This window comes from Strongylocentrotus purpuratus, unplaced genomic scaffold (assembly GCF_000002235.5).
Source record: "Strongylocentrotus purpuratus isolate Spur 01 unplaced genomic scaffold, Spur_5.0 spur5_scaffold_6, whole genome shotgun sequence".
NCBI classification, from domain to species: Eukaryota; Metazoa; Echinodermata; class Echinoidea; order Camarodonta; family Strongylocentrotidae; genus Strongylocentrotus; species Strongylocentrotus purpuratus.
In genome coordinates, this window is record NW_022145612.1 from 15,621,645 (window position 1) to 15,649,536 (window position 27,892).

A 27,892-nucleotide genomic window follows, 5' to 3' on the forward strand; every position below is an offset into this window, starting at 1 on the left:
AAAATAAAAAAAATTATGCAATAATTCAACCCTGCGTACAAGGCATTTACAAAAATAAAGGTAAGAAAAAAGAACAACCATGGAGGCATTGACAATAATTAACCCCCTATAATAAATAAAAACAGACAAAATATGAGAAAAAAGAGAGAGAGATAGAGAAGAAAATAAAATAAAAAGCATTTTGGGCAACAATAGCCCCCTCCCCCCATAAGAAAACAAGAGAGAGAAAAAAAAATTGTTTAACAATGCCCCTATGAGAAAACGATAAAGAAAGAGACAGAAATCATTGAAGAAATATTCAATTAAAAAATAAAATCAAACACAATTATATATTTCTCTAATGTAAACCCAAATATAGACATTATTATAAAAACAAGAGAGAAGAATAAACAATCATGATTTCAAAAATATTTTATAAAAAAGGAAAATGAATAAACAAATGTATATTTCTCCAAATTGAACCCCTCAACAATTATTGACAACCCCCTATGAAATATAAAGAGAGAGAGAGGGAAGGGAAAAAATATTATTAAAAAGGAAAACAAAATAAACAGTTATATATTTCTCCCCTCAATTATTGACAATACCCCCATTATAAAGCATAAGATATAATATATAGACGGAGAGAGAGAAGAAAAAAGACAATACCCCCTGCCCCCCCCCCCCCTCCCCAACGGCTTGGTGCCTAAGCCAATCACATTTCCTTACTCTTTCTATGATACGTCCGACTGAAATTATAGCTTTGTTTTCTCTTTATTTAATACAGATCGAGCCTGTATTAAGCAAGCCCCCGCCCCCTCCCCCTTTCCCCTATGGCTACACCAATCTTTCTCGACTACAGAGAGTAATTTCAATTCAATTCAAATTTTATTGATTTAAATCCAAGCAAATAGGATCATTCTCATTAATTGGATTTAAACAAAAATAATAGTGTAACAGTAAAGAGGACAATGAACCAATACTGCCAGGGGCGTCGCTAGACCTTTTTCCGTGGGGGGTGTAGAGGCCAACGATTATCGACAAACCTAGCCACCAATTACCGACAAAATTAAATGTCCAATATCTACAAATTTAACCCTATAAACCCGGGGCCGAAGGCTAAATTGTTTTTCCTGTGGATTATCTATACTTGCGTATGCGCAAAGGGTAATTTTCCTCGACGACATAAATATCCGGGGTCGCACCCCCCACACCCCCCCTTTGGCGACGCCCCTGAATACTTCATGTCTCTTCTGGAATATAATAGAGGGATGAAAATGGATTATATTTTTACTTGATGATCGTTATAATTTGTTTTCCTTTTCTATTAAGATAAAAAGGATTAAAAGAATACAACATGGTAGTGAGAAAATATACATAATTATATATATATATATATATATATATATATATATATATATATATGTTTTATGATTTACCAATCCGACCGACTAAAATTACAAGTGCTATCTCTTTATGAAATAAAGATCACCCCCACCCCGCCCCGCCACCAAAACAATACAACACACATGTTCGTTCTCAGCTGCTCTGATGATATCGAGGTACGTGCGTACCACAATTCTCCACTGACCTCCACAGTCAGTGCAATTCTCGCAATATCTCGCGCGCAGTATTAATTTTGAGCGCAAGATCAAGAGCCAACGCTATATAGAGTAGAGATAGAGATTTGTGCAGATCGGATCATCAACGACCGTAGTCCACTGCCTGGACTGTTCTCTACTTGATCCGTGCGCGCTCACATATTACTAGTACACCATAATATGCACGTACGGAAACAGAGCCTGAGAACAGTCCAGTACACCTTGGCAAGTTCCCCCTAAATTCAGGGGGAACTTTTATTCCTCCCACTTCACCTTGGTCAGACCTTGCTTGTGATTGGTTCCCACTCATGCCCATCAAAAGATTCGGTCATTGCGCAATCTTACAACGATCGTAAACCTACAGGCAATTTGCAATGTCAGTTCCTTGACCCTTTAACCCTAAATCTAAACCACCAGTGTGAATTCCGGGCAATGAAAACAACTACAAAGCAGTATAAATTGCTAACAATTTCGTTGTTCCGTCATTCAATCACACACACACACACACACTCTGAACACATGATGTAAACACAAAGTAGTGCATGTAATCATTTCACCAAGATATTTTTATTCCAATTTACAGACTTCAACTTCATATGCTATAAGGAACTACACTAGTAACAGATGACATGTTTTAAACTAGAAAGCATTTAATCAATTGTCTTGTCAGTGATTTTTACAGACAAACTGTTATTTTTTACTGAAATCCTTGCATCTGATTAGCTGAGAGCGAATTTGTCAGTCAAAATCACTGACAAGGCACTTGAAGAAACACCCCCATTTTGAAGTCTATTATGTCCCCAATCACTTCAAGATAAACAGAAATATATAAACATGGAATTCAGGACTCTCATTGTTGTCGCAAATGGGTTAAACACTGAATAGCCTACAATGAATTCGTCGCCTGCACCACGAACCGTCCTCTCTGCGCACTTTGATGCGAAAGTTAGTTTCGCAGAAAACGCATTTAAAGAAAAGCTTTTTTTAAACCGGCAATAATTATAACTAAAAGTAGAGCAAATTAAAAACCGATGACTTCATTCGATAGTTCAGGTCCCAAAGTTACATCCCATATCTTTATATTTTCTTGAACTTAATTATTTACGCCACAGCGAGCATTGTAACAGAGAGGACGGTTCGTGGAACAGATATAGTGCGCGATCGCGCCTCGCGTCTTTACCACGAACTGGCCGCTCTCCTGCGGACGGTTCGTGGAAAAGATGAAATGCACAATGCGCATTGCTATTTTCACCACGAACCGTCCGCTCCTATTACGCGCAACTGAAAACCGTACAAAATGAATGGAAGATGAAGTGACTGAGAATCGGAAAGTGTTGTTTACAGACATCGGTTTTCTAATTCACATTTTCAAACATTTTAGGGATGTTGAAATAATCCGGGTGATGATGAGAGTAAAGAATGACACATCTACTCTCACTCAATATCAATTCTTCAAAAATGATGAAATATTTTTTGTCCGTACTGCCTCATAAACAGAGAAGACGGTTCGTGAAAAAGATGAATTCCGTTACAACAGTAATCCATTTCACCACGAACCGTCCGCTCTTAACAAGATGTGTACAAACCGAATGAATATTTAAGAAAATCTCAATTAAAGTATGATCTGTGAGCATTCATAGTTATCTGAAATAGGCAAGACGAATTACAATTCCTTTAAAAAAAAAATCACACACATTGACATTTTGGCATAATGTTTGTTTAGATCTCATTGAGACAAAAAAGAATGGACAATGATGGAATGTTATTTCAATTTTTTTTTTTTTTTGTTTCTTCATATCCAGTCATCAAGAAGTCCTCGTGATTTGACTCTTTATATCAGTTGTATAAAGTAAAACCTTTGTCTCTATTAATGAAAAAGTGATATATTGGACATCAAATTAGAGGATTTTAATAATCCTATTCCTCACAACTCTGCATGAAATATATTCAATTATGCACATGTCTTAGGAATATTCAAAAGGATATATAACTTTTCCACATTCTATTCATTTTGATTTCCATAGAATCTTGTTAAACTTCATTGTTTGCAGATGGAAATATCAAAATTTCACCAAGATCTCTTTAGTCAGATTCATCACAATAATGAAATATTTAAAATTATGTATCACTTTTCTTCCATTCATGTAGTTATTCTATTTCCAATGTATACTTCATTGTTATTTTTTTTAAACTACACTATTTACAGATAGAAACATTAAATTCTAGTCCTTGATACATCTCGTATTTTCCATTTCCAAGTTTACTTCATTATGTTATTTCTAAACTGCATTATTGACGGATATAAATATTAAATTTCAACACATCATTTAACAAATGCATTATTTATTTTTAATTATTGTAATTATTTCATATCCGTAGTAAATTCAGAGTTCTATTTAAACTGCATTATTTACAGATAAAAAAAGGAATGAGCCAGATACATCTCATAGGAATGTATTATTCCAAAGAAAACATCATTTATCTTCAACACATGTTATCAAATCATTTCATCTTCATATAATTTTTTTCTCTTTAAAGCTGTATCATTTACAGATAAGAAATACCAATGTTCTGAAAGAGCCAGATACATCTCATAGAAATATAATATTGAAAAGAATGTATTATTTCTCATAAATTCATTTAATTATTTCAGTGTATTACATTTTGTTTTTAAACTGCATTATTTACAGATGGAAATGTTAAAATATCACTTGTCTTGAGTACAATAAATATCATATTGACACAATATTCAAAAGAATTGATTATTTCTCGTCAATTCATTTAATTATTTCAGTGTATTACATTTTGTTTTTAAACTGCATTATTTACAGATGGAAATGGTAAAATATCACTTGTCTTGAGTACAATAAATATCATATTGACACAATATTCAAAAGAATTGATTATTTCTCGTCAATTCATTTGATAATTTCATCTCTATAGTCTATTCCTTATATTAAAAATTCAATATTTACAGATGAAAAAAATAAATAAATAAAATGAGCCAGCTTAATTTCGTAACTATGAATGTAATATCCCAAAGAATGCATCATTCAATACAAATCATTTAATTAATATGTCATTGATATATTATCTCTTGTGCTAGATACATCTCATACCAATGAAATAAGTAATTTTCGTTTCGATGTCATGCAAAAGTATTTTTTTAGTCTCAATTGTGAATCATTTATAAACAAGTTCTTTTTTTTTTAAGATTTGATTTTCAACAAAAATTGAAATCGCTCATATGAAAATACGCAAATTATCATAATGACAAACACAGCTCGTCACAATCTAGCAGATTCAACTCTACATTTCAGATATGAACTGGTCAGTGATTACTTTTTATGGAAACAAAGAATATGAAAGCATTAATTAACTGATATCATTTGGGTAGCATAGTTTAGTAGTGAGGCAGCTTATCATAAAAAGCCTGGTGGAGTGGGTGCCAGACTGCAGGTGTAGTGCCGCTGCAGAGGGCCTTGAGATCCTGATATTTACCCAAAGATAGCTTTGGTGGGCCATTCCTGTAGAGAGGCTCGGGTGTTACTTCAGTGACCTCTTCTACACCTCTCCGTGTCTGGTTTGTCCTGATCACATCAAATTCTTCATCAGTGTGAGAATACTTGAAGTACACGGAATCCACTTCACCTTTCACGGCCTTCATAGCCATGAATTTCTTCCAGTCTACGGTTTGTCCACCCTCAGAGGTTCGGACTCGCAGAATACCTTTCTGTTGACCAACAGACTTCCAATCATCAATATCTCTTGATTGGACTTCTACTACATGATAAGGATGGGGGTGAAGACGAGCCATCGCACAAATGGTGCTCAATTGAGTCGGTACCATGACTTCTTTCACACGTCTAATGCTTCGTTCTATGACGCTGTGCATGGCATCACCCTCACTTTGTCCGTGGTTTGTAGGGAAGTAATTAACTGTGACCGATTCAACGGACTTAGCCTTTCCGATGAAATGTTGCAGCATTGTTGGGATGATAGAGTTCTTATTTTGACCGACACAGCCATCACAGTAGAACACTACTTGTTTCACACCCCTCTCATCTAGACTGTTAAGGTACCGATGGACGTGTGAGGCAATTTCACAGGATCCTCTTTTTGTTTCGCACTCGTGTGAAAGAAAGCACCATCCGTCCTTGCTTGCAAGTTCATATATCGTGAAGTTGTAGTTGCTGAGTCTACGTTTGTAGAAAATGTCAGATTGTGGGGAGTTCGGCAAGTAAATGACCTGCTCCAGATCGAAAACTGCAGAGACAAATGTGTGGTCAACTGAAGCTCTTTCCTTAGCAAGACTCTTCAACTCTCTTACTTTTTCTTTTTCAGCAATGTGAACTTTGTATGCCCCTGCAATTTCTTCCCTCTCTTTGGGATTCCCACTTCTGTAGGTTTCGCACAAGGGGCACATGTCCTTTTTCGGATGATGGAACTTGATATTCATCTTCTTCAGAACCTTCCTGTAAAGAGATAAAGAAGCACATTCCTCTGTACCTTCTGTAGATGAATTGTACATGCGATACATGATCTCAGGATTGAGATCTTCTGAAAGGTATTCACATCGACTGTTGGCCCGACAATAATGAGATTCTTGACACGGAAATTGATTAATGTGCCGCTTCACCCCTTCACGTAATAGAGCGTCTCTGTCAGACGTCTGCCTGCCACCCCTTCCTTCACCTTCAAGGCAGCCGTATGGTCTCTTCTTTCCAAGCACGGTCTTCACTTGCCTCTCTGATATACCTAATGTTCCCACGAACATCGCTTTGCATACACGAACTTTAATGCATGGATCACCTGCATTGGGCAGGAAATACGCACATTTTCTGATCTTTCTTGACTTCTTTTCTTGAATCTGTTCGGTGTGCCGTCCAATCCATTCTCTCTGCTTTGTCAGATCAGCAAGGTCATAAAAAGCTGATCTAATAGCTTCACGAGTGTTGCAACTAAATGTGTTGCAACTAAGTCCTCTGAAATGACACTTTTCACATGAGGTTTCGTAGCTAGCAAATCTCCTCGCCGCTTTTAGTTCCTTACTCTTTTCACTCTCATAGCTGTAACCAGCATTTCTCCGTTCTTTGACTAATTGATTTCTACTCTTCACCGTCTTTGGCTGCTCTGGCACTTCCAATGCTCTTTCCCCATCTACTTGAAATGATTCAGGAGACAGTTGACTATTATCAGCTGATTCCTGGGGAAGGCTAGCTTCTTCAAGATGCTCTGGAATATCTAATGAGTCGGTCGCATCGGATTGTTTTGATTCCAGAGTCGCCATCAGTACCTGATCTCCGTTCTCTTCAACTCTGTATCCAATGAGGCTTGGTTTTCAAAGTTTCCTCTTCTTGATTCCATTAACGGCATAACCTCGTCTTCATTGTTCCTTTCTTCTTCGTTGGTGAGCCCTTGGTACTGTGATGCACTTGAACTGATGTCAAGTGGAATTTCACTGAGATTGAATGCAAGATTATGACAAAGGCAATCATCACGTAAGTTAAAATGAAGGAAGCATAAGAAACACAAGCACTCTGGACACGCTGCCCAAACTTCATCAGTACACATGAAATTGTCACATGTTTCAGGATTTCTCTGACCACACTGCATGTTTGGATGGAGCGGAGAATCTGGAGAAGATAAAAAGACAAAGGGAAAACAATGATAGTGAATGTAATGACATAATTTTCGGGACACAGGTAAAGTTATATTGAGCACAACAGAAACAATAAGTGTGATAATAATTGATCAGGATATTGAATAAATGAATAGAAAATCCCTTTTATATTCAGAACACGTACACAATCAATAAAATGAAGTGTGCTTTTTGTCCATTCTAACTGTATCAATATAATTTCACTTTAGTTATTATCATCAGTATAATTTCCTTGTACTGTGGACAGTCCTCTGATTTCTTTATGTTATTATGAATAGTCATGAACTATTATTGGAAGATATTTTTACCTGCATGGCTGTCAGACTGTGTTATCTGGTCACTTGCGATGGATATTGGTTCAGGCAATCCAGATCCACATCCTGTTGAATCTTCAGGAAGTGATGGCGATGATACGGGTAGAGGACCAAGTTTTGCTTCTGGGGTAGGATTACAAAAATTGAATATAAACACTAGTTTTAAACTCTCCGAAGAAGATGCCCCTCCCCCCCAAAAAAAATGAATAAGACTACAATAGTGAAATATACACACTAGTTCCAATGCCTCCCCCCCCCAAATAGAAGACTCATCCCAAACCTGCACCCACCCCTCCCCCCTAAAAAAAGATCTTACAAATGTAGAAGAATCCATTTATAATATTGAACATGCGCTTCGGTCTTTCCTCATTAAGATCTTGTAGGAAAGTTGGTCTAGATTGTTGTTGTTGTTATATTCTTGTACTTTCATAATGCAAACATTCTTATTCATAATTGTAATTAAGTTCATTTGTATATGCATATTCATTATTGTAAATATGTTCATTTTTTCATGCACAAATTCATTATTGTCAATATGTTCTTGTTGAGACTCTCATACTCCCGATCGGGGTTCGATAGAGTTTAATAAAATCTTATCTTATCTTATCTATCAAATTGGGAAAAGGAGTGTAATACCTGCATATTTGTCAGAAAGTCGTGCCAGGGGGATGTCAAATTCCTCATCAGACTGTGTTATCTGGTCACTTGCGATGGATATTGGTTCAGGCAATCCAGATCCACATCCTGTTGAATCTTCAGGAAGTGATGGCGATGATACGGGTAGAGGACCAAGTTTTGCTTCTGGGGTAGGATTACAAAAATTGAATATAAACACTAGTTTTAAACTCTCCGAAGAAGATGCCCCCCCCCCAAAAAAAAAAAAATGAATAAGACTACAATAGTGAAATATACACACTAGTTCCAATGCCTCCCCCCCCCCCCCAAATAGAAGACTCATCCCAAACCTGCACCCACCCCTCCCCCCTAAAAAAAGATCTTACAAATGTAGAAGAATCCATTTATAATATTGAACATGCGCTTCGGTCTTTCCTCATTAAGATCTTGTAGGAAAGTTGGTCTAGATTGTTGTTGTTGTAATTCTTGTACTTTCATAATGCAAACATTCTTATTCATAATTGTAATTACGTTCTTTTGTATATACATATTCATTATTGTAAATATGTTCATTTTTTCATGCACAAGTTCATTATTGTAAACATTTTCTTGACGAGACTCTCATACTCCCAAGAACTGGTTAACACTCAGATGATATCAAATTGGGAAAAAGAGGAAAAGGAGAGTAATACCTGCATATTTGTCAGAAAGTCGTGCCAGGGGGATGTCAAATTCCTCATCAGACGATTCTGAATCTTCAAGATATTCTGAATCGAGAACGATTCCTTACCACAGAGTCCCTTCATAGTCCATGATCACCTCTTTCCCTTTTGTCATCTTCCCTGTCCACTGAAGGAGTGGTGAATGAACAATGTTGTTTGCACCATTCAAATGCCATTGCACCAAAACATCATAGCCTTTATCCGGTCTAAAAAGGAATAAAAAAAAGAAAGAGAGATTTCAACAACCTTATTTTCATAACAATTTTGCATACCGGTATGTATTCGGTAATAAACATACATATTAAGCTGTTCCATGAGAGATGAACTGGTAAAGAAAATATAGCCTTATTTTTTATAATTCATGAAGAAATTATTATTCTGCATTAATATTGGCCCAACACTTGAAATTATAAAGTCAAAGACATCACCTATATATTGTTTTTAACACCATTTCATTATTTATAAATATTTATTCTGGTAAACATAAGAATTCTTACCTTGATCCACTTTTCCCTTTGCTCTTCTTTGGTCTTGGCATACCTGCTTTGTTTTAGATATCTCCTTCTCTAAGTTGCACAGCCACATCTGCGATAATAAAAACAAGAAAAAAAATGAGACAAAATATTATAAAAGTCAATGATATACAAATCGGTTTCACAATGATTTGACACATAGGTAGAGATTAAAGTTACAATAATTTTACTACACCATGCATTCAAGTACATAAATAAAAATGTCAACAAGAACATGAACATGAATACCCTGGTCCCTGCCAATTTTGGGGACTGAATAAGACATTTTTTTTGTAATGAAAAAATGGTTAATCTAGATGAAGTCCAACTATTGTTCAGTACATTAATTGTAACTATCTTGATTAGATTACATATAAAATAGAACTTTCAGTTTTGGTCCCCGAAATGGGCAGGGCACAAATGACTTAAGATCTGCTAATGGTGGAGCTCCTAGGTAAAACCTTAACTATCTAGTCCAAATGTTAGATCTAGATAAAATCTATAAGATAGGTTAGTTAGTAACATTATACATCTTAATAATACTAAAAAAAGTTAGGACTAGACCTAGGTCTAGTCAGACTATGGTCTAGCTAGACTCTAGTCTAGATCTACACTAAGACTAAGTTACATCTAGGTCTAATTTGTGTCTTTCTTTGATCAGAAATAGATCTGGTCTAGGCCTAAATCGTCGTCGTTAGTAATAGTATTGTAAGATAAAGACAAAGTAGATCCTAGGTCTAGATCTAGAGTTAGACCTAAATTACTAGTGTTGAATTGCTCTTGTTCTAGTTTTTCCTGTGTTTATCTAATCTACAGACAGTATTCATTAAATAATCTTAGAAAGCAGATATCTTCAGTAGATCTGAAGTTAGTTCTTATTATCAACAGTCAGACAGGATTTCGTGTTAGGTCCAACCAAAAACTGAATAGGCGGGACTGTAACATAATTTTTCGTGAGAATTTAATGATAAAATGAACTTTTTAGAAAAATATAATTGCTATAACCGAAGGAAGAATCTCTTATTGTTTTTTGAAAATATTTTATGTTTTAGAAAATAGATCTTAGAGCATATACTTACGAAATAATTGGATCCGGGCAAACTTTCCAGGGAAGCGGCCGCTTCGTGGTGCAGCAGACGGATCAATTTACGTCAAATTCTTCACCACGAAGTGTCCTGAGCGCGCGAGCGCGAGAGAGGACGGTTCGTGGTACAGAAATATCCAATTTATTGCAAGAGGACGCTTTACGATGACGTCGTTATTACGTAACCGCGCAATGTTAGACTCTGAAATTTTCACAAAATGTAGGTATTTATTAGTACATGAAAAAAATGCAAAAAAATAAAAATTGAAAAAAATGCCGAATTTGGCCAGAGAGGACGGTTCGTGAAACGGGTGACGAATTCCTTACCCTTTGCAGAATAGTATCTCACACTGTAGTGCATGATTTAAGATATATGTAATTTGCCATCAAGGACTATGGGCAAGAACAGTGCTAAGCATTAGTGTACTTGCATAAAAAGTACAACAATGTATGTGGAATACTGATTATCTTTTGAAGACAAAAAATTGGCAACGAGAATAATAGTTAAAGCATGTTATCATCTGCAAAACATGTTAATAACATCAAAGTAAACTGTTATAACCTGTAAATGAGGTAAGCTTATATGTAGCTTAAATTAACAATCATTGGGTGTAAAGTTACTTCAAATTCAAAGGAGAATCTAGCTACTTCCTTCTTTGTATGGCTTTCATACAAAGTGACACAAAAATTGAGATTTGGAGAAAAGTCATTCCAATGATTATAACATGTCTATCATGATATCACATTTTGAAAGCAAAGTATTTGTAGGTATGCATCTTTGAAGCAATAGTACTGGCTGTTTACCTATAAGGAATGAGTAATAAAATAAGCAAAACAAATCAATCATCAAAGAAAAAATAAGGCCAGTTCTATCGAAAACATGAGCTAGTATGAATAGCAAAAAAGAAAATCAATATATAATATAAATACATTTATAAAGCAGGTAATGTCAAAATATACATCCACAGTGTTTGAAAAATCAACATAATTATGCTAATCGATCTGAAATATGATTAACATACAACGCAAATATTTATTAAAAAAAGGAATTTGTGGGTAATATAAAACAAAAGCTCGTTTTGAGGGAAGTTCTAAATTAGCTCTTTCAAATGCCGTTCTTATTTAACCTTTTCATATTTGGGCCTGCGAATGGAACATAGTACCTTTAATAAACAACTGTCATATTTAAGTGCATATATAACTGCTAGCAGTCAACTTATGACCTGAGATATTAAGGGAGAAAGAAAATAGTTTCCATTTTCTCCTAATGAAACAACTTTAGGGCCTACCTATAGTATTCCCTATATTTGCATATATATATATATATATTTATCATCATTCTGATTTTCCTCAAACTTTAAAAAAATCTGTTTGTCCATTATTTTGTCTGCTTTTATAAATACCAAGAAATTCTTGGACTGGACTTGGCCTTTATATATGATTCTGCAGTCTAACCAAGGAGTTACTGGCACTCCTTGGTCTAACACCAAATGTCAGATGAATGCATGGATTAAAAAAATAAAACATTATTGCCAGGGAGTCAATCAAACCAACAAAATTCATCAACCCCACCTGAACTTGTTTTCCTCGTTGTGGCATTGGATCAATTGAAGATTCATTTTCAATCAATGGCTGGAAGTTGATCCTCGTCTTGGACTTGGGTGTTCCAGAAACATGTAGCCTCTTAGTAACATGTTGTAAGGATACCAAAATACACATTCAGTATGAATATTGCTTGTTAAAAAATACAAAAACATAGATCTAGGTGATGGTGCTGATTTGCAAAAAAAAATCATACATTCAGGAATACAATATTTGTATCATTATAATGATATTATAATGCATTATTGTGATATTTGTTCTCGCCTATAGGCGAGAACAAATATCACAATAATGCAAGTAAGAGTCTTCAAACATAACTAGTTTCAAAGATTTTCATTTCACTGTAGCCTATTGAATTAAGTAGCAGAAAAAAGGGATTTTTTTTTTTTTTTTAAGGGGGAAGAAAGCTATAGAAAGGGAACAGTAAAGAACAAAAACAAATCAAAGATTGTCACAAGACGCAAGATCGAGTAGGCCTACATTCATGACATTGCACCTTTTTTTTACAGTTCGACCAAGCGATGAAGGATTTTGGTCCGACAAGAAAGGTACACCTAGATCTAGAGATGAAATTTAAATGTGTTTGTTTGATTATTTACCTTTGTTGGTGGTGTGCCGGCCAGGTGAAAAACAAGCTTCTCTTTTATTCTCCGAATTTGACCCATTTTTGCTTTTGGGTGTCGTTGCTTTCCTTTTTGGAGTAGAAGGGCTAGAAGAGCTAGAAGAGGCAATTACGGTGTGGTTTTGAAGTGTCCGTTCGTAGATTAGTTCGACTTGTTGACTTCTCATGGAGTGTACATTTATAACTTTCTTCACACATTTGTCGCATACATGCTGCGATTTGTTTGTAGAAAAGTCACCAAATATGTCTTTAAAACTCTTCTGCAAGCCACTCCTTGAAGTTTTCGTAGAATTTATATTAATGTAGTGTTTGCAGGTACCTAGGGCAGTATCACAAATCATACACCACCTAACAGGTCTCATTGCTAATTACTTTAGTCCTTCTTTCACATGATTTCAGTGCTATTTAATTCAGATTTCTTTCTTATTTATGTTTCCATTTGTTGCAATAAGCTATATTTCTCGTATTTATACTGATTTATTTTACAAATTCAATATATCATGTTATGCTATGTTCTATGTTATATAAATTACATTATGTGTTATTAATTTTGTTTGTAAACTTTTGTAATTCGGCTAAACGCCGCGATGAAAGTTTTATTTGAAATGAACCATTTTGAATGAATGAATAATTGGCAAACTCAGTTTCAATTGCTAGTCAACTTTTATCCAATACGATGTATGCATGCTTAATATATTGGGACAATAGTGCATGTGCTGCACGCAAATAACAAATATTATAAAATGGCTCTAGTATTTTAAGCATCGTGATTGGTCAATACGCGTCACATGACATTGAAAAAATTTTGATGCAAGCACGATTTTGCAGAAATGAGTGCAGAAAAAGCGCAGTAAAAAGTTATATTGCACGGTGCGTACGCGTGACCATGGAGATCCAGTGCGCGCGCGTACGTGTAGTACGCGCTCCCTCGAGTTGCATTGCAATTATTGTAGGCTACGCGTAGCTAATATTGTACGCTCCACCATGATCCCCAGCGCAACGTACGCGTAGCTAGCTCTAGCTAGCTAGCTAGAGCGGCCAGCGGGGTATTATTAAAAAGCAAATTTTTATTTTACTTTTGCCTTGGATTTAGGCCTGTTTTGACTTTTGGATTTTATAATGAAGCCAGGAATTTCAGCTGTCTGATGTAGACTCGTCTCTAGACCCACTGTATGGATTTTATTTTTAATCAAGGCAATGAATCCCATTGACTTTTTGGTAAGCCTGCAAGGTCTTAGTCTAATTAGAAGTAGATCTAGAACCAACATAACTCTAGATCTAGATCTAGATCGAACTCTCGTAGACTCTAACTTATTAGATCTAAAGTTTCGTTTTTGCTATTTGTGTCGCTATTTTATAAAACAAATAACGCACTTGACCCTGTTGTGCGAAACGTAAATGCAGTAAACGCTCGGTTTCTTCAGATGGTTCGCACTGTCAACTCGCCGCAAGCGGCTCGTTGCACAGAGCGGCACCAATCTAAAGAAACCTCGCGCGTACTGCATTCACCGCTATTGCACTCTGGGACGTGCGTTATTTGTATACTGTAGCATTGCACATAACTTTCACATTCACCAACATACACCCAGCTCCCAGGGTATGGAAAGCCGTTGGTGACTTTATTCACGTGCCCCAGACGTATGGAACTCGGCACACGTCTGCTAAATTGACCAATCACCGCCTGTTATTTAGCAGGCGCATGCAAGGTGCGATAGCACACGCCTGTTACTTTATTAGCACACGTGTGCCTTTTTCCAGACGGATGCTGTTTACTGCACATGCGTCTGGAATTGATCTACCAATCAGATACCTTGTTTAATATGGAGTTTAATGTGTGTGTACGGTGAGTGCATGCAGCGCAGACAAACAAAAATGTGCCGGGCACATGGTGATCGACGCACGTGGTACTCTTACCGTTCTTAAAAGTATTGACTTTGATTTCTATGTCAGAAAAGAAGTATACATTGTACTTCCATTGAGGTAGGAACTTTCTGATGCAAAGAATATTATGCCAAATTATAAACGAGGTACCGAACTGCTATATGAACGTTTATCCTCCACCTAGTATTGGAGTTTGTAAATACTATAAAGCTATAGTCTAGGGTTGATAAAGAAAAAGGTAAGTCTAATATCATGAATGGTAGTTTCCAGATTTACAATCTATCATTCAGAACCTACTCTAATTGCAAATTAGGTGATATACTATGCAACAGTGCCATTGTGATAATGTGTATGAGCCAGTGTGATAAATAGTGTTGGAACAACAGAGTATATCTCTCCCCCTCTTCCATCTCTCCCTTATCTCTCTTGGGTCACTCTGCACAGAGGTCAACCTCACTCGTGGTATAGGGAACACACACACACACACTCTCTCTCTTTCTCTCCCTTTCTTCCCCAATATTCTCGTCCATGTTGTGTTGTTGAGCAACACTCTCCATTGGGCAAGGACAGGGGGATTAGTGATAGGAGGCATGTTTGCTTAAGAGCTCAGATTAGAAGTTGGAAACAATGTGAAGAGTTTGCATTTGCTTGGCACAAGGGATTATCTGACCATTATTTGTTGGTAGTTATCAATCGAATAAACCTGCTCATAATTATCCCATAGGCCTAATTGTATTTAAGGGTTGATGTTTGGATGTTGATTGGCTTATAATACAACATGTATTGCTCTATATTGCATAAGTGGAAGTTATCACATTTCTTAGAGACAATCAATATTCTTTAGTCTATATTTCTTGTCTTGTATATAGTTTATGATTATTCCTTTATATTTCTATGTTATATGTCATATGAGTAGTCGAAGCATAGTAATAGTGCAATATTTATAGGTGAATCACATGCAGATTGCAGTATTGATTGATAAGCTCTTTTTCCTTAAACGATATTTACACCTGAGATTATGTATGTGTTGTGTGCTGGAGGAATACAACATATTTCTATGTTCTTATTATTTATAAATCTGAGAGGATAATAGATTAGCGCGTTTAGATGAGATTGCCTTGGTACAATGAAGGTCTAATTTAGAGTTAGGGTATAACGAATCACCATCAGGGGCGTCTCCAAGAGGGGAGGGGGTGGGGGTGCGACACCCCCCCCCCCCCCCAACTGAAAGGAAAGAAAGGAAAAGAAAGGAAATCAAAGAGAAGAAAAAAAGAGAAAAAAAGAAAAAGAGGGAGGAGAGGAAAGAAAAGAAAAGAAAGAAAAGGAAAAAAAGAAGAAAAAGGAAGAAAAAAGAAGAAAAAAGACAAGAAACGGGGGATGAAAGAGAGGAGAAAGAGGGGAGGTAAGAGCCTGAGAGAGGAGGAGTGGGAGTAAAAGAGAGAAGGGGGTTGTTGGGTGGAGTCGTCTCGTCAAGGGAGCAAGAGAGACACGGGTAAATGTTGCTGTGTCGGGTCAGCTGTGTCGGTATTCTTGCTCGATCCTCGTGTACTATATCAATGCAGAAGTTTGAAGTCGGTGAGATGTATATTTTCGGACGGCCGACAAGTTTTTTTCCCTACGAACTGTGACTTTTTATCCGCTGTGACGACTTCGAGAGTGACTACAACTACTATACTTGTATTTTCTCGAAGTTTCACTTTCCTATAATATCAGCTAAAGAAATCAGAGGTTTGAAATTTTCGAGGAAACTGAATTCAAACAAGGTTTAAGAGTCAACAACGGTACGACGAATCGTACCGTCTTCCTTTCTCTATATTGTGATGAAACGCCAAAAATTCCGCCCTTCGCGCGGAAGGGGAAAACTTCATTTAGACGAGTCGAGAACGGTTCAACGAATCGTCTTCTTTCTCTAATAATTTAAGGAAACGTCAAAGCTTCCGCGCTTCGCGCGAGAGGGGAAAATGAATTCAGATGAATAGGGCTTAATAAGAGTCAAAAACGGTACGACGAATCATCTTCTTTTCTCTATATTGTGATGGAACGCCAAAAAATCCGCCCTTCGCGCGGAAGGGGAAAACTTCATTCAGATAAAGATTAAGAGTCGAGAACAGTATACCGAATCGTCAGCTTTTTCTCATAACTTAATGAAACGTCAAAGCTTCCGCGCTTCGCGCGTAAGGAAACCGAATTCAGACAAGGATTAAGAGTCGGGCACGGTTCATTAACTAATCGTCTACTTTCTCTAATAATTTAATGAAACGCCAAATCTTCAGAGCTTCGCGCGGGAGGAGAAGAACTGAATTCAGATAAGGATTAAGAGTCGAGAACAGTCCACCGAATCGTCTGCTTTTTCTCATCATTTAATGAAACGTCAAAGCTTCCGCGCTTTGCGCGGGAGGGGGAGAAACTGAATCAGACAAGGATTAACAGTCGAGAACGGTACAACAAATCGTCTTCTTTTCCTAATAATGTAAGGAAACGTCTAAGCTTCCGCGCTTCGCGCGGGAGGCCTATCACCCACACCCCAGCGCTCTTTGAGTGATTCGCTTGCTCACTCACCACCCCTTCCTAAAATAAGATCCTAGCTCCGTGTCTGCCTTAAAATATATAGCTATGAATGCTGACTAAGTTGACGAAATAATTCGTATATTTGTGTCGTCGTGGAAATTGACCATTTGCACATACGCAAGTACTATAGATAGTCCATATGAAAAACAATTTAGCCTTCGGCCCCGGGTTTATAGGGTTAAATTTGTAGATATTGGAAATTTAATTTTGTCGGTAATTGGTGGCTAGTTTTGTCGGTAATCGTCGGCCTCTACACCCCCCCCCCCCCCCCCCCCTCCCACTGAAAAAGGTCTAGCGACGCCCCTGATCACCATATTAGGTATGAATATGATGTGTATAAGAACAAAACATATATAACATTCAATCTGTATGTAAGTGTTTATTCGATTTGATAATGAAACTGTTCTTATAATAACGTAGATGTTAGTTAAATAGGAACTCTGTAGGACCACGCATTATGGTTCAAGGCATGCCCACATAGAGAATTTTGTTATGTTAGGGGTCGGGGCCAAATGCAATGAATTATTGATAATTTATTGCATTTTCTTTGTGATTTTTTTTTTCTGGGGGCGGCGACGTACCCTAGCCCCCGCTGTTTACTCGTACCAAGGGAATACTGCGGGGAGGGTGGACCGAATGGCGCAGCGTGGTCGTAATTATTATTTTGGTGGAGGGGGGGCAGGGGCAGGATAATGGGTCGCGTACATTATTGAGGCACGCCTTTTTCTTTATTTGTTCAAAAATGTACGTTTTCAATAAATGTTTTCTACAAATATTCGGGGCCATGTTCATAGATGGCGTTGCCTGTGTGTGTTTCACGGGGGGGGGGGGGGGGGGGGGGGGGGCGGTGGGGTGTTACAGCGTTGCCATCTAGGGGCTGGTGTATCATGCCCCTAACCCACAGCAAAGGAAGGAATCGACAGAGAGGGGGTTGTATGGACTTAAAGGGCAAGTCCACTTCAAAAATTAATAACAAACCAATCAAACTAAAAGTTTGCAAAATCGGATAACTAATAAGAAAGTTTTGAATTTTTAATGACATGAAAAACTTTGAAAATCACAAGAAAAATTGGCAACTCACTCATGAGTCTGTGACGTCATTCAGGCGTGGATACAGGATTTCCTAGGGAGGGGGCCCAAATTTGAAATCATGCGAGCCAAATATTGGTACGTAATGGTGACCAGCAGTGACGTAATAGGGGGTGGGTACAGGGACGGGCGAGCTTCCCCCTCCCTCCTCCACGAAGCGCGGAAGCTTTGACGTTTCAATAAATTATTAGAGAAAGAAGACGATTCGCTGTACCGTTCTCATCTCTTGACGTGCAGACCTCAAAATAAGCATATTTTCTCGCCTGACTGTAACTTTCGGAATTCGTCATTTTCCAACAAACTCATAAAACAGTATAATTTACTAAAAAATTATGTCATTTTACAACATTTGTAAATCACTGAAATCGAATTAGAAATGAACCACTTAAGGGGGAGGCTGCCCCCTTCGAATTAGTACGCCAGTGGTGTCTAGTGGCGTATCTGGCGCTTGATCTCGTTTGGGGGAGGCGAGATGAGCGCGAAACCATATCTTTTCCCCTTTTCTTTTCCCCTTACTCTTCATTTTCTTTCCCTTTCTCTCCTCTTTCCCATTCCCTCCCTCCCTTCTTTCTCTCTCTCTCTTTTGCTGAGGGGGGAGGGGGAGACAAGGGCCTTTCGCCCCCGATCCACACCTTGATGGCGGGAAAAATCGCAACTGATCTCCCCTACCTTTCTTCTTCCTCTTTTTTTTTCTTTCCCTTTCTCATCTCTTTCCCTTCCCTTCCTTCTCTCTTTTTAAAGTTTGCTGGGGAGGCAAAGGCCTTTCACCCCCTACCCGAACCACATGTTGTTGGCTGGATTAATTGGATCTGACCCCCTCCCTTTCTTTTCACTTGTTTCTTTTCTTCTTTCCCTTTCCCTTTTTTGTTCCCTTTAGCTTTCCTCTTTCCTTTTCCCTTCCTACTCTCTTTTTTTCGTCCCCCCCCCCTGAGGATCAAAAAATTGTTGGCGAGAAAATCGTAACTGATAATCAACCTTCATTACTTTTGTTATTCCTTTTCCCCCCTTCCCTTTGACTCCTCTTCTCCTTTTTTTAAATTTCCCTTTCCTTCCTTCTCTCTTTTTTGGGGGAGGGGGAAGGGGGAGGGGGGGGGGAGGGGAACAGCTTCGGAGGCAAGGCCCTCAGTCGCCCCCCCCCCCCCGCCGATCTCTTTTTCCCCTCTTTTCTTTCCTCTTCTTTCTTTCCTTTCTCTCCTCTTTCCCCTTCCCTTCTGTTCCTTCTCTCTCCAGCTCTCTCTCTTTTTTTGGCGGGGGAGGGGGGAGACCCCTTCGTTCCCCCTGGATCCGTGCCTGGCCGTGGGTGTGTCCCCCATCCAATATGTACTGACCTGAGCAGTTTTGTAATAGCGAACAGGCCCCGTACGTACTGAGCTGAGCAGCTTTGTAACAGCGGACTTGATTGGTTGTCTTAAAATTCAATTTACGAGCGTTCTGCGCACCCGTCTGGCAAAGTAAGAGGCGTGTGCTATCGCACCTTGCACGCGCCTGCTAAATAACAGGCGGTGATTGGTCAATTTAGCAGACGTGTGCCGCGTTCCATACGTCTGGGGCACGTGAATAAAGTCACCAACGGCTTTCCATACCAGGGCTCACAGGCACGCATACACAGGCCGATCACCTGAGCAAGGCCAACTGATCGGAACGAAACATGCATCATTCATGAGAGGATCCTTATTTGGGAAGCGGGGTCATGGGGTTACTGCTCATTAAATTCGGACCTCGCTGCCGAGATTAGCTGGTCGTTTTTTTCGGGGAAGGTGAATTCGTGGGGAGTACGCATATCATACACGCGCGCGCATTCGGGAAAGGGCAACAGATTAAAACGACCATAAGCTGGTCTACAACGACCGTCGCGTCGTGACACTTGCAGCATTTTTACAGAAGAATCACAGGCAATACAAAATGGAAGATTCAGTTACAATGGAAGAAACAAGTGTGAGTTTACACCTAAAGTTACACTTCATATATTGGAGATGTCTATGATATTAATTTCAGCTGGTTCTACGGAATGCAATCCTCTTTGATAATTTTAGTCTTCTAAACTAAATGTAGGCCTAAAGAAAGTCTAAAACATACGGTACACAGATTCTAGCAAGTGGGCACGTGCAAAGGGAAATGGATCACTCGCAGGTACAAAATGAGTGATTATTACCTAGATCTAGATCTAGTCACGAATTTACCTCTCAAAAACCACAAGCTTACCTGTCACTTTGTCATGTGTCATGGTCAATAAGAAGAATATTTTATATAGATCTACAGTCTATGCCTAGCCAGGGTCGATTATTATTATTAGTTTAGGGGCACTGATCCGAGAATGAGGATCTTCCGCATAAGGCTAAGCGAGTCCATCCTTGTTGAATACGCGGACAAAATTTGTCTTAAGAGATAAGGATCGTCAGCATTTTTGCGTACATTTTTTTTCTTCGGCACTGTGCAGGTTCTCGCGTTCTCGACCCGCGCGCTGGTGATGCAAAAAAATGATGCCGCCTAAAAGTCTAGATAGAATCTAGAATAAAATTCTCCCAGTTCTCAGTCTACTTTTTATGGGTTGTCCGTCTTCCCGCGGATTTAATGCTCATAACTTGAAAGTCTCTGTACAGAGTCAATGTAAAATGCATTAAGAAAGTCATTGCTGGACCCGTAAGAGTCAAATAATATGATAATAATAATATTGACACTTTAATATGTCTTTCTTTTTCTTTGCAGGATGATGAGGACTCTACTCTGCTTTCATCCTCTTCAATGGGCTTCACCATCCTACCAGAGAGACAGGCAAAGGTCGCGACCCTGGTCAGTATGATAGAGAAGACAGAGAAGGATAAGGACACACATAAAGAGAAGGTCATCAGGACAGACAAACGAGCCATTGAAAGTGGACCAGGGGGACACTTCCTGGATGATAATGGAGAGCCTATGGCTTACTGCCTCTGCAGGAGCCCAGACTGCTCACAGTTCATGATGTAAGAAAAGTATCACTTTTTAATTACTTTATTAATTGTCTTAAAGTTCTTTAAGTCTTCGGTGATACAGTACATGTAACAACTCATAACCTATTCCATCAAACTAGGACTTTGAGTGTGTGATACACTTTAAGTGAAACTTTTTTACTTTGTATTTGTTGTCATTTTGGTGATTCAAAGAAGAAGGGGGGAAAAAAAAGGGAAAAATATTTATCTATTGAAATAGAGCATGCATCTATATTTGGCCTGACTGACTTCAATTGACACTGCAGCATTCGATGCTTCAGATGTTTGTAAAGATTTTTAATTGGAAATCTAATCATTTTGTTTCTTATATTGCAACATTTTTTTTCCCAAATGTCTATCCACAGAGCATGTGATCATTGTGAAGAATGGTACCATGGAAGATGTGTTGGTGTGGAGGAACCAGCTGCTAAGTTCATCCTCAAATATGCTTGCCCACCATGTAGAGGTGTGTATAGACTTCTATTGGACAGAATTTTTTTTTACCTGATAAGTTCTTTATTTTTGTTCTATTAAACTGTAAACCATTCCCCATATATAGATAGCTAAAAATCAAAATAGATTACTCCTCTCTGAGTTTCAGCTGTTTCCATGATGAGTCACTGGCTGGTGTGACCTGATCATAGTTAGGTTTCATGGTATTTAATGTGTCACCAACTCTTTAATGAATTTGGTATGAGCTAGAGAAATAATATATACATATTACATGTAGGAAGGGTGACAATTTGAGATTGCTTAAAAGAAACATACTCCGTATAATTTATCATATTGACAATGCCCTGTTATACCTATTTCATCAAGTGGCATGTTTGGTATTTTCTCCTACAATTCTTACATATTTCCACTTCATTGTGTTTGAAATGGTGGTGTTGATCAGAAATGTTTACTAACTATTAGTGTTCATAGTAATCATCGTATAAAGAAGTTTGTCCTCATGACTATTTTCTTTTATTGCATTTTTGCTGTCTTATAGAAAAAAACCCTGGTCTGTCGGTTATCTACAAGGAAAGGAAGGAGAAGAAAGAAAAGTCAAAATTGGACAAGCCAAGTGGGAAGAAGATCAAAAAGAAGAAGAAACAGTTCTTGAAAGAGAAGAAGATGAAGATGAAAATGAAGAAGGAGAGAGAGAAGAAGAAGAGACGTAAGAAGATGAAGCTGATGAAGTTGAAGGAGAAGAGGGGTATTGGGAGTGGGGAGAAAACAGGGGCTTCAGAGGCCGATGCATCAGGAGATTACTCACCTGCAACAAATGCTCTGAAACTCACTAAAGCAGCACAGGTAAGATGATGGTGTATCAGTCAGTCACTGTTGGGTCAATACTCTGTGCCTGGCAATTAGCCACTTAAGATTTGTTCACATATCGTCGCCGTTTTCACGAACCGGCACAGCCCAACGCGCAACGAAATAAGTACATTCTGAGAAAAATGCGTTTTACGTTTAGCCCGTTTTAAATTCGCCAGAAACATGCCTTATGTCAAATTTTATATCACAAAATACATATCAATGAAAGGAAAATATTCTGTATTTTCTATACATTCCATTTGTTAAGCATAATGACAATTACTATTAATATTACGAAGCTTTGGACTCTCGTGCCGGTTCGTGAAAATATTATTTTGCTGTTTACGTAGCAAAAATATTTTCACGAACCGGCACAAGCCACTGTGTCGTTTTTCCTATGTAACTTTACGCGCAAGACAAAAGCGCTCGCGCTGTCTTAGCGCGTATTTTATTTTCACGAACCGGCACAACCGCCTGTGTCGCGTCGTCTAGGTCTTGTAAGCGCAAAGATATTTTCACGAACCGGCACAGCCCATTGACTTATAACGGCGCGTGCCGGTTCGTGAAAATATGAATCGTGCTTTTTAGCTCGTGTGTCGTTTTTGTCATTTGTGTAACCATGGATATCTCAAAAACTAAAGCGTTTTGGATGCTGAAATTTGGTGAGATGAAAGATTGTTGATAACTTATGCTAAAAATGCAAAAAAAATAAAAACTACATTTTGAAGGGATTTCGGTGGCTTGTGCCGGTTCGTGAAAACGGCGACGATATGACTGTTTTTTTAATAACTTATTTTTTATTTGAAAATGACTGGTAAATGGTGATGAATGGAACACACATTTACTACCAGTATGTTAAAAGATATACCAAAATGTAAAGTGCGTTATTCCATTATACATAAAAAGCCATGTGTGAACGGGCCTTTGGATGAGATCTTTGATACCGCAATGTTCCTACTTCTTCGTTTGTTGTGAAATAAAAGGAATAACACATGCATGATAGGAGAGCTGTCATATTATGACAATAAGATCATTCATATCTTGTTTTACTTACTTCTTTTCTTCAGCGAGCCAACAGAAGGTGTGGTGAATGCGAGGCTTGCAAAAGGAATGATGATTGTGGACAGTGTGACTTCTGTATGGTAAGACATTTTCATATTGGCTATTATATTGTTACAGTAATGTAATAGCAGTAACAGGAATTGATATTCTTTTGATGTTAGATAATTAGATCAAACAGATCATGCAGGTATACTTGATTATAAAAAGATCAACATCTATTTGCCCTCCTTTATTTTTCCCCCTTTTATCTTGGTATGGAGAATTATTAGTTCTCCATACAATGTGTGGTTCTCTTCCATTACGGCCCAACATTGGTCCAAACTAATACTCTACTAAAAAAGAATTTTCACACAAATCAGACTTTGGCTTGTACCATGTAAATATCCAGTGTATGTTTTTACTCTGAACAGGACATGAAGAAATTTGGAGGACCAAACAAGATCAGACAGAAGTGCCGCTTCAAGCAGTGTCTGCAAAGAGCTAGCGTAAGTTGGAAATCATAGTAACAATGTGCTTGCATTACCACCCTCCATTGTGAGGGAATGAATAGTATACAAATATGGACTGCTCATGAGGATGATGATGGAAATTATCACTCCCAAGGTGGTGTTCATACCGGCCCTCCTATCACCCCTGAGGCGAAGCGAGGGGGTGATAGAAGGGCAGGTATGAACACCACAGAGGGAATGATAATTTCCACCACCATCCGATTACAGAGCAGTCCATATTTGTTTTTAGCTCATCCGGCCTGAAGGAAATCCATTGATTAATTATGGTAATTTATGCAAATTTATTCCAAAAATAATTTAAAGATCACAAAAAATGCTTCTTCTCCTTCATATTTTGACCGATTTTGATTTGGTTTGCTTTATATCGTAGAGCTAACTTTGGTACACTAAACTTCTACACAGAATTTTGAAATTGTTCTCCATTAATTAATTATGGTAATTTATGCAAATTTATTCCAAAAATAACAAAACTTCCATTTCCTTTAGTTTCTATTTAATCTTGTACAGCTAAATGAAATTATGTCCCTTCCAGGGCATCAAATTTTTATTTTTTGACCAGTTCTTAAGTGTACCACATAAAATTTACGATATTTGTTGTCGCGAGATGCGGATGAGCGCTACGTCATTGACGTTCTGGTTATATACCTCATCCATTGATTCATGAGGCTGTGCAATATGTATTACTTATCTGATTTATACTTACATTAAATATTATACTGTGAATATGTTAAGTTTTTCATGCTGATGTAATTGAATCTATCATCTAAACTATACATAAAAAAGGTGCAGAAAAATGGAGATTTAAGAACCTGATATATCGTTTTTGCATGAGTGGGAATATATGTGTAAGAAATTTTGTGTGACTGGAATTTTTAATGAATGTGAATGTTCTGTTCCTATTTGAAAAATGCTTTTATTGTTGATTTCTTTCACAAATATACAGAAGAGTTTTTTGAAACCTCAGCTGTTGAAACAGAGCAGCAGTAAGGACTCCTGGAAATATGATTCAGCAACAAGCCAAGATACAGACATAGAAATGGTATTCTTATTAACTAATAGTAGACATATTTTATTACATGTACTTAAGGGCTCTGATGAGGAATTTGACACCTTCCGGGTATTCACCTAAAACAAGGTGTTGTCAATAACTTTCTGACCAACAGGTCTTATGTAATGCACTGCACCCTCCACATCATACATTTCCTTTAGCTGAAGACTATTTGAGATACTAGGGGTATGCTAAAAAAAAATCTGGTGGGACATCTAATTTCGCTGTGTGCAAGACTTGTACACACATTAATGTTTTTTCCACCAAGTCTGGTGTCAGTTAATTATGGAAACCAATAGCAATATGTCTTTTATGCATCAATAAAGCAATGATTAAGTCAGTCCTTAAGATGCCGGTGAATAGTGTCCTTTGTACTCTATTTTGCCTAAAATTTAAGCATTTTTTGTATGTATCTGTCTAATGTTACAATAGATATTTTTTTATTTTGTAAAAATCTTCATCAATGGCCGTAAGCATGATGTTATTTCATGATTCAAATTACATTTTTTATTGGGGTTGTAATTAGCAAATCTTCCAACTCTGATATGACAAAGAAAGAAAAGAGTGACTACATTAATTTATAGATCTAAACATCTATATCCATTGGATGTGAATTGACATTAACTAATTAGAATGAAAGAAATATATATCAAAAAGAAATAAATGTAGAACCCAATTACACAAAAACCAATGTTCCATGTTCAGTAGTCACTTTCATAACATAATGTCTGGTCTTTTTCATCAATTCCCAGAATCGTTCTAATTCTGTACAATTGTTGAACCATCACGACTATGCCATGCGCCCTGAATGTGATCCCATAACAAAGAAACCAGCGATAGAGGAAGAGCTAGAGAGGAAGATGAAAGAGAGGAGAGTGGAGGAAAAAAAGATGAAAAAGAAACTAAAGAAGGAAAAGGAGCAGAAAAAGGCTCAGAAGAAGAAACAGAAGGAGGAAGAAAGGAAGAAGAAGAAATTGAAAAAGAAGGTATGTTATATTTGTTTCACTCATTGCATACATGTATATGTTGAATATATGTCAGAGATGCCAACTGTTCCGTTTTTGCCGTATTTGTTCCTTTTTTTGCTATGAATATGGCAGTACGTTTTTTGTATGTTTTGTTACGTTTTTTTTAATTTAATTTTTGTTTGAATTGATGTTTTTCTTAATTTCCGATTCATGGGCTTTGTGTCGTAAGTATATTGTGTACCTATGTGCTTCAAACGATGGATGCAAGACGGTGATACGGGCCCCAAACTGCGCACATTGCGAACAACCCACGTGTACTGTATGCACGTCGCGCTCCGATCCGGGGACGTATACGTGGTACTGCCATTGTTTTAAGCTGCTCGATTGGGCGATATGTTAAAGACACTATGTCCCATTTGCAGGCCCAAAAAATGAAAAGGTTAAATTCCAACGGCATTTGAAAGATAATACTAATTTAGAACTTCCCTAAAAAAGGTGGGGCTTGAAAATGTCCTCAAGTGGGAAAATAACGACTATTGGTTGTCAAATCGACTTAGGAGCTATAGAGCCAATAAGTAATAGTCTTGATTACCAGACCATTGTACCGAATGGTCATACGTTTTATGCTGCGCAAAGATTCAATCAGTTTAATTTGGGCCATCACAATAAGTGGGTTATTAATGTAGACAAATGCTCATGTACCCTTTACAGCTCATTTTATGTACGTTATTACCAAAGAAGAAAAAAGGCCAGTCAGTCACTCAACAGTGTCTGACAGTAAAGTCTAGTAAGAAAACGGGTTTCCTTGCATAATTGGAATATTAGGACACTGCTAACGTTTAAATTTCACAGATAGGACTTACATGACATATTCATAATTCCTGCAAAGTTCTACAGAATTTGAGGTTGGCTGCAAAAGGGACATAGTACCTTTAAGGTGAGACATTTTTTCAAAAATACTTTTTTGTCCAAAAATACTGTTTTAGCTCTTAAGAATACTTTTGTGTTGTTGATGAAGGTTGGCATCTCTGATATGTTATAAGATTGTAAAGATTTGTAAGGATTGAAAGGTTTAATTTGGAGAACCTTATATGTACAGTTTTATCAGTTAGACCAGCGCAATCTCCTTCACTGTCCTTAGAATTGTTTTTTTCAATGGCAGAGAGAATTTGGACAAAACCTAAGCAAGTTATTGACATTAAACATTTACACAATCTTTGCTTTGCCAATGCAATTTCTATTAATTGTACGTGCTTTGAATATGACCAGGCAGAAGTAGGTATCAATCGAACTGGCATAGGTATACATTCCAAAGATGGATAAGATAGAATGTGATAATTCTTCGAATTACACATTTTCAAGCACATGTTTATCTTGTATAATGTACAGCATATAATACTTATACTGATATTAAGAGAGCAATTAGCCTATGAAAGTTATGACTACGATGACATGCATACAGCAATAATCTACTAAGTAGAGGACTAATATAAAAGAACCCAAGGCGATCAGTTGAGTTGTGATGTATCTCACTAATTTTGTTTCTCCATACTGTTCTCCATCTTATACTCCTCCTTCAGGAAGTTAACTTAATAATCATTTGTTTGTGTGGTTGCTAACCACTGTAAAGCTCAGTCATACAGGAAAGCTGGCTGAAAGCCAATCCACTTTTATTATCGAGTTCTTTTAAGCCTTTGAAACTGTCGGGAGCCTGAGGGATATATCAACTGAAATTTGGATGGTCTAGGTCTAGCAGTATTCAAAGGAGTCTGCTCCTATTTTGTGGAGA

General features: G+C 37.6%; 1 protein-coding gene and 1 long non-coding RNA gene across 4 annotated transcripts in view; one reads left to right on the forward strand and one right to left on the reverse strand.

Annotated features, from left to right (window-relative positions):
- The first annotated feature begins 1,635 nt into the window (after positions 1-1,635).
- LOC580842 (titin homolog) overlaps positions 1,636-27,892 on the forward strand; it is a 110,025-nt gene continuing 83,768 nt past the window's right edge. For all 3 annotated transcript variants that reach the window (XM_031000128.1, XM_031000129.1, XM_031000130.1), the window contains exons 1-9: positions 1,636-1,684; positions 20,093-20,186; positions 20,958-21,211; positions 21,583-21,683; positions 22,209-22,513; positions 23,584-23,658; positions 23,989-24,063; positions 25,031-25,126; positions 25,888-26,121. In XM_031000128.1, the coding sequence (XP_030855988.1) occupies positions 20,154-20,186; positions 20,958-21,211; positions 21,583-21,683; positions 22,209-22,513; positions 23,584-23,658; positions 23,989-24,063; positions 25,031-25,126; positions 25,888-26,121 (1,173 nt within the window). In that variant the 5' untranslated portion in view covers positions 1,636-1,684; positions 20,093-20,153. The remainder of the gene's footprint in view (positions 1,685-20,092; positions 20,187-20,957; positions 21,212-21,582; positions 21,684-22,208; positions 22,514-23,583; positions 23,659-23,988; positions 24,064-25,030; positions 25,127-25,887; positions 26,122-27,892) is intronic.
- On the reverse strand, positions 8,967-10,808 carry LOC115929954. The gene is made up of 3 exons (XR_004066761.1): positions 10,485-10,808; positions 9,391-9,478; positions 8,967-9,099 (listed from the first exon to the last, which is right to left on the reverse strand). It is a non-coding gene; the product is annotated as an uncharacterized LOC115929954 (long non-coding RNA).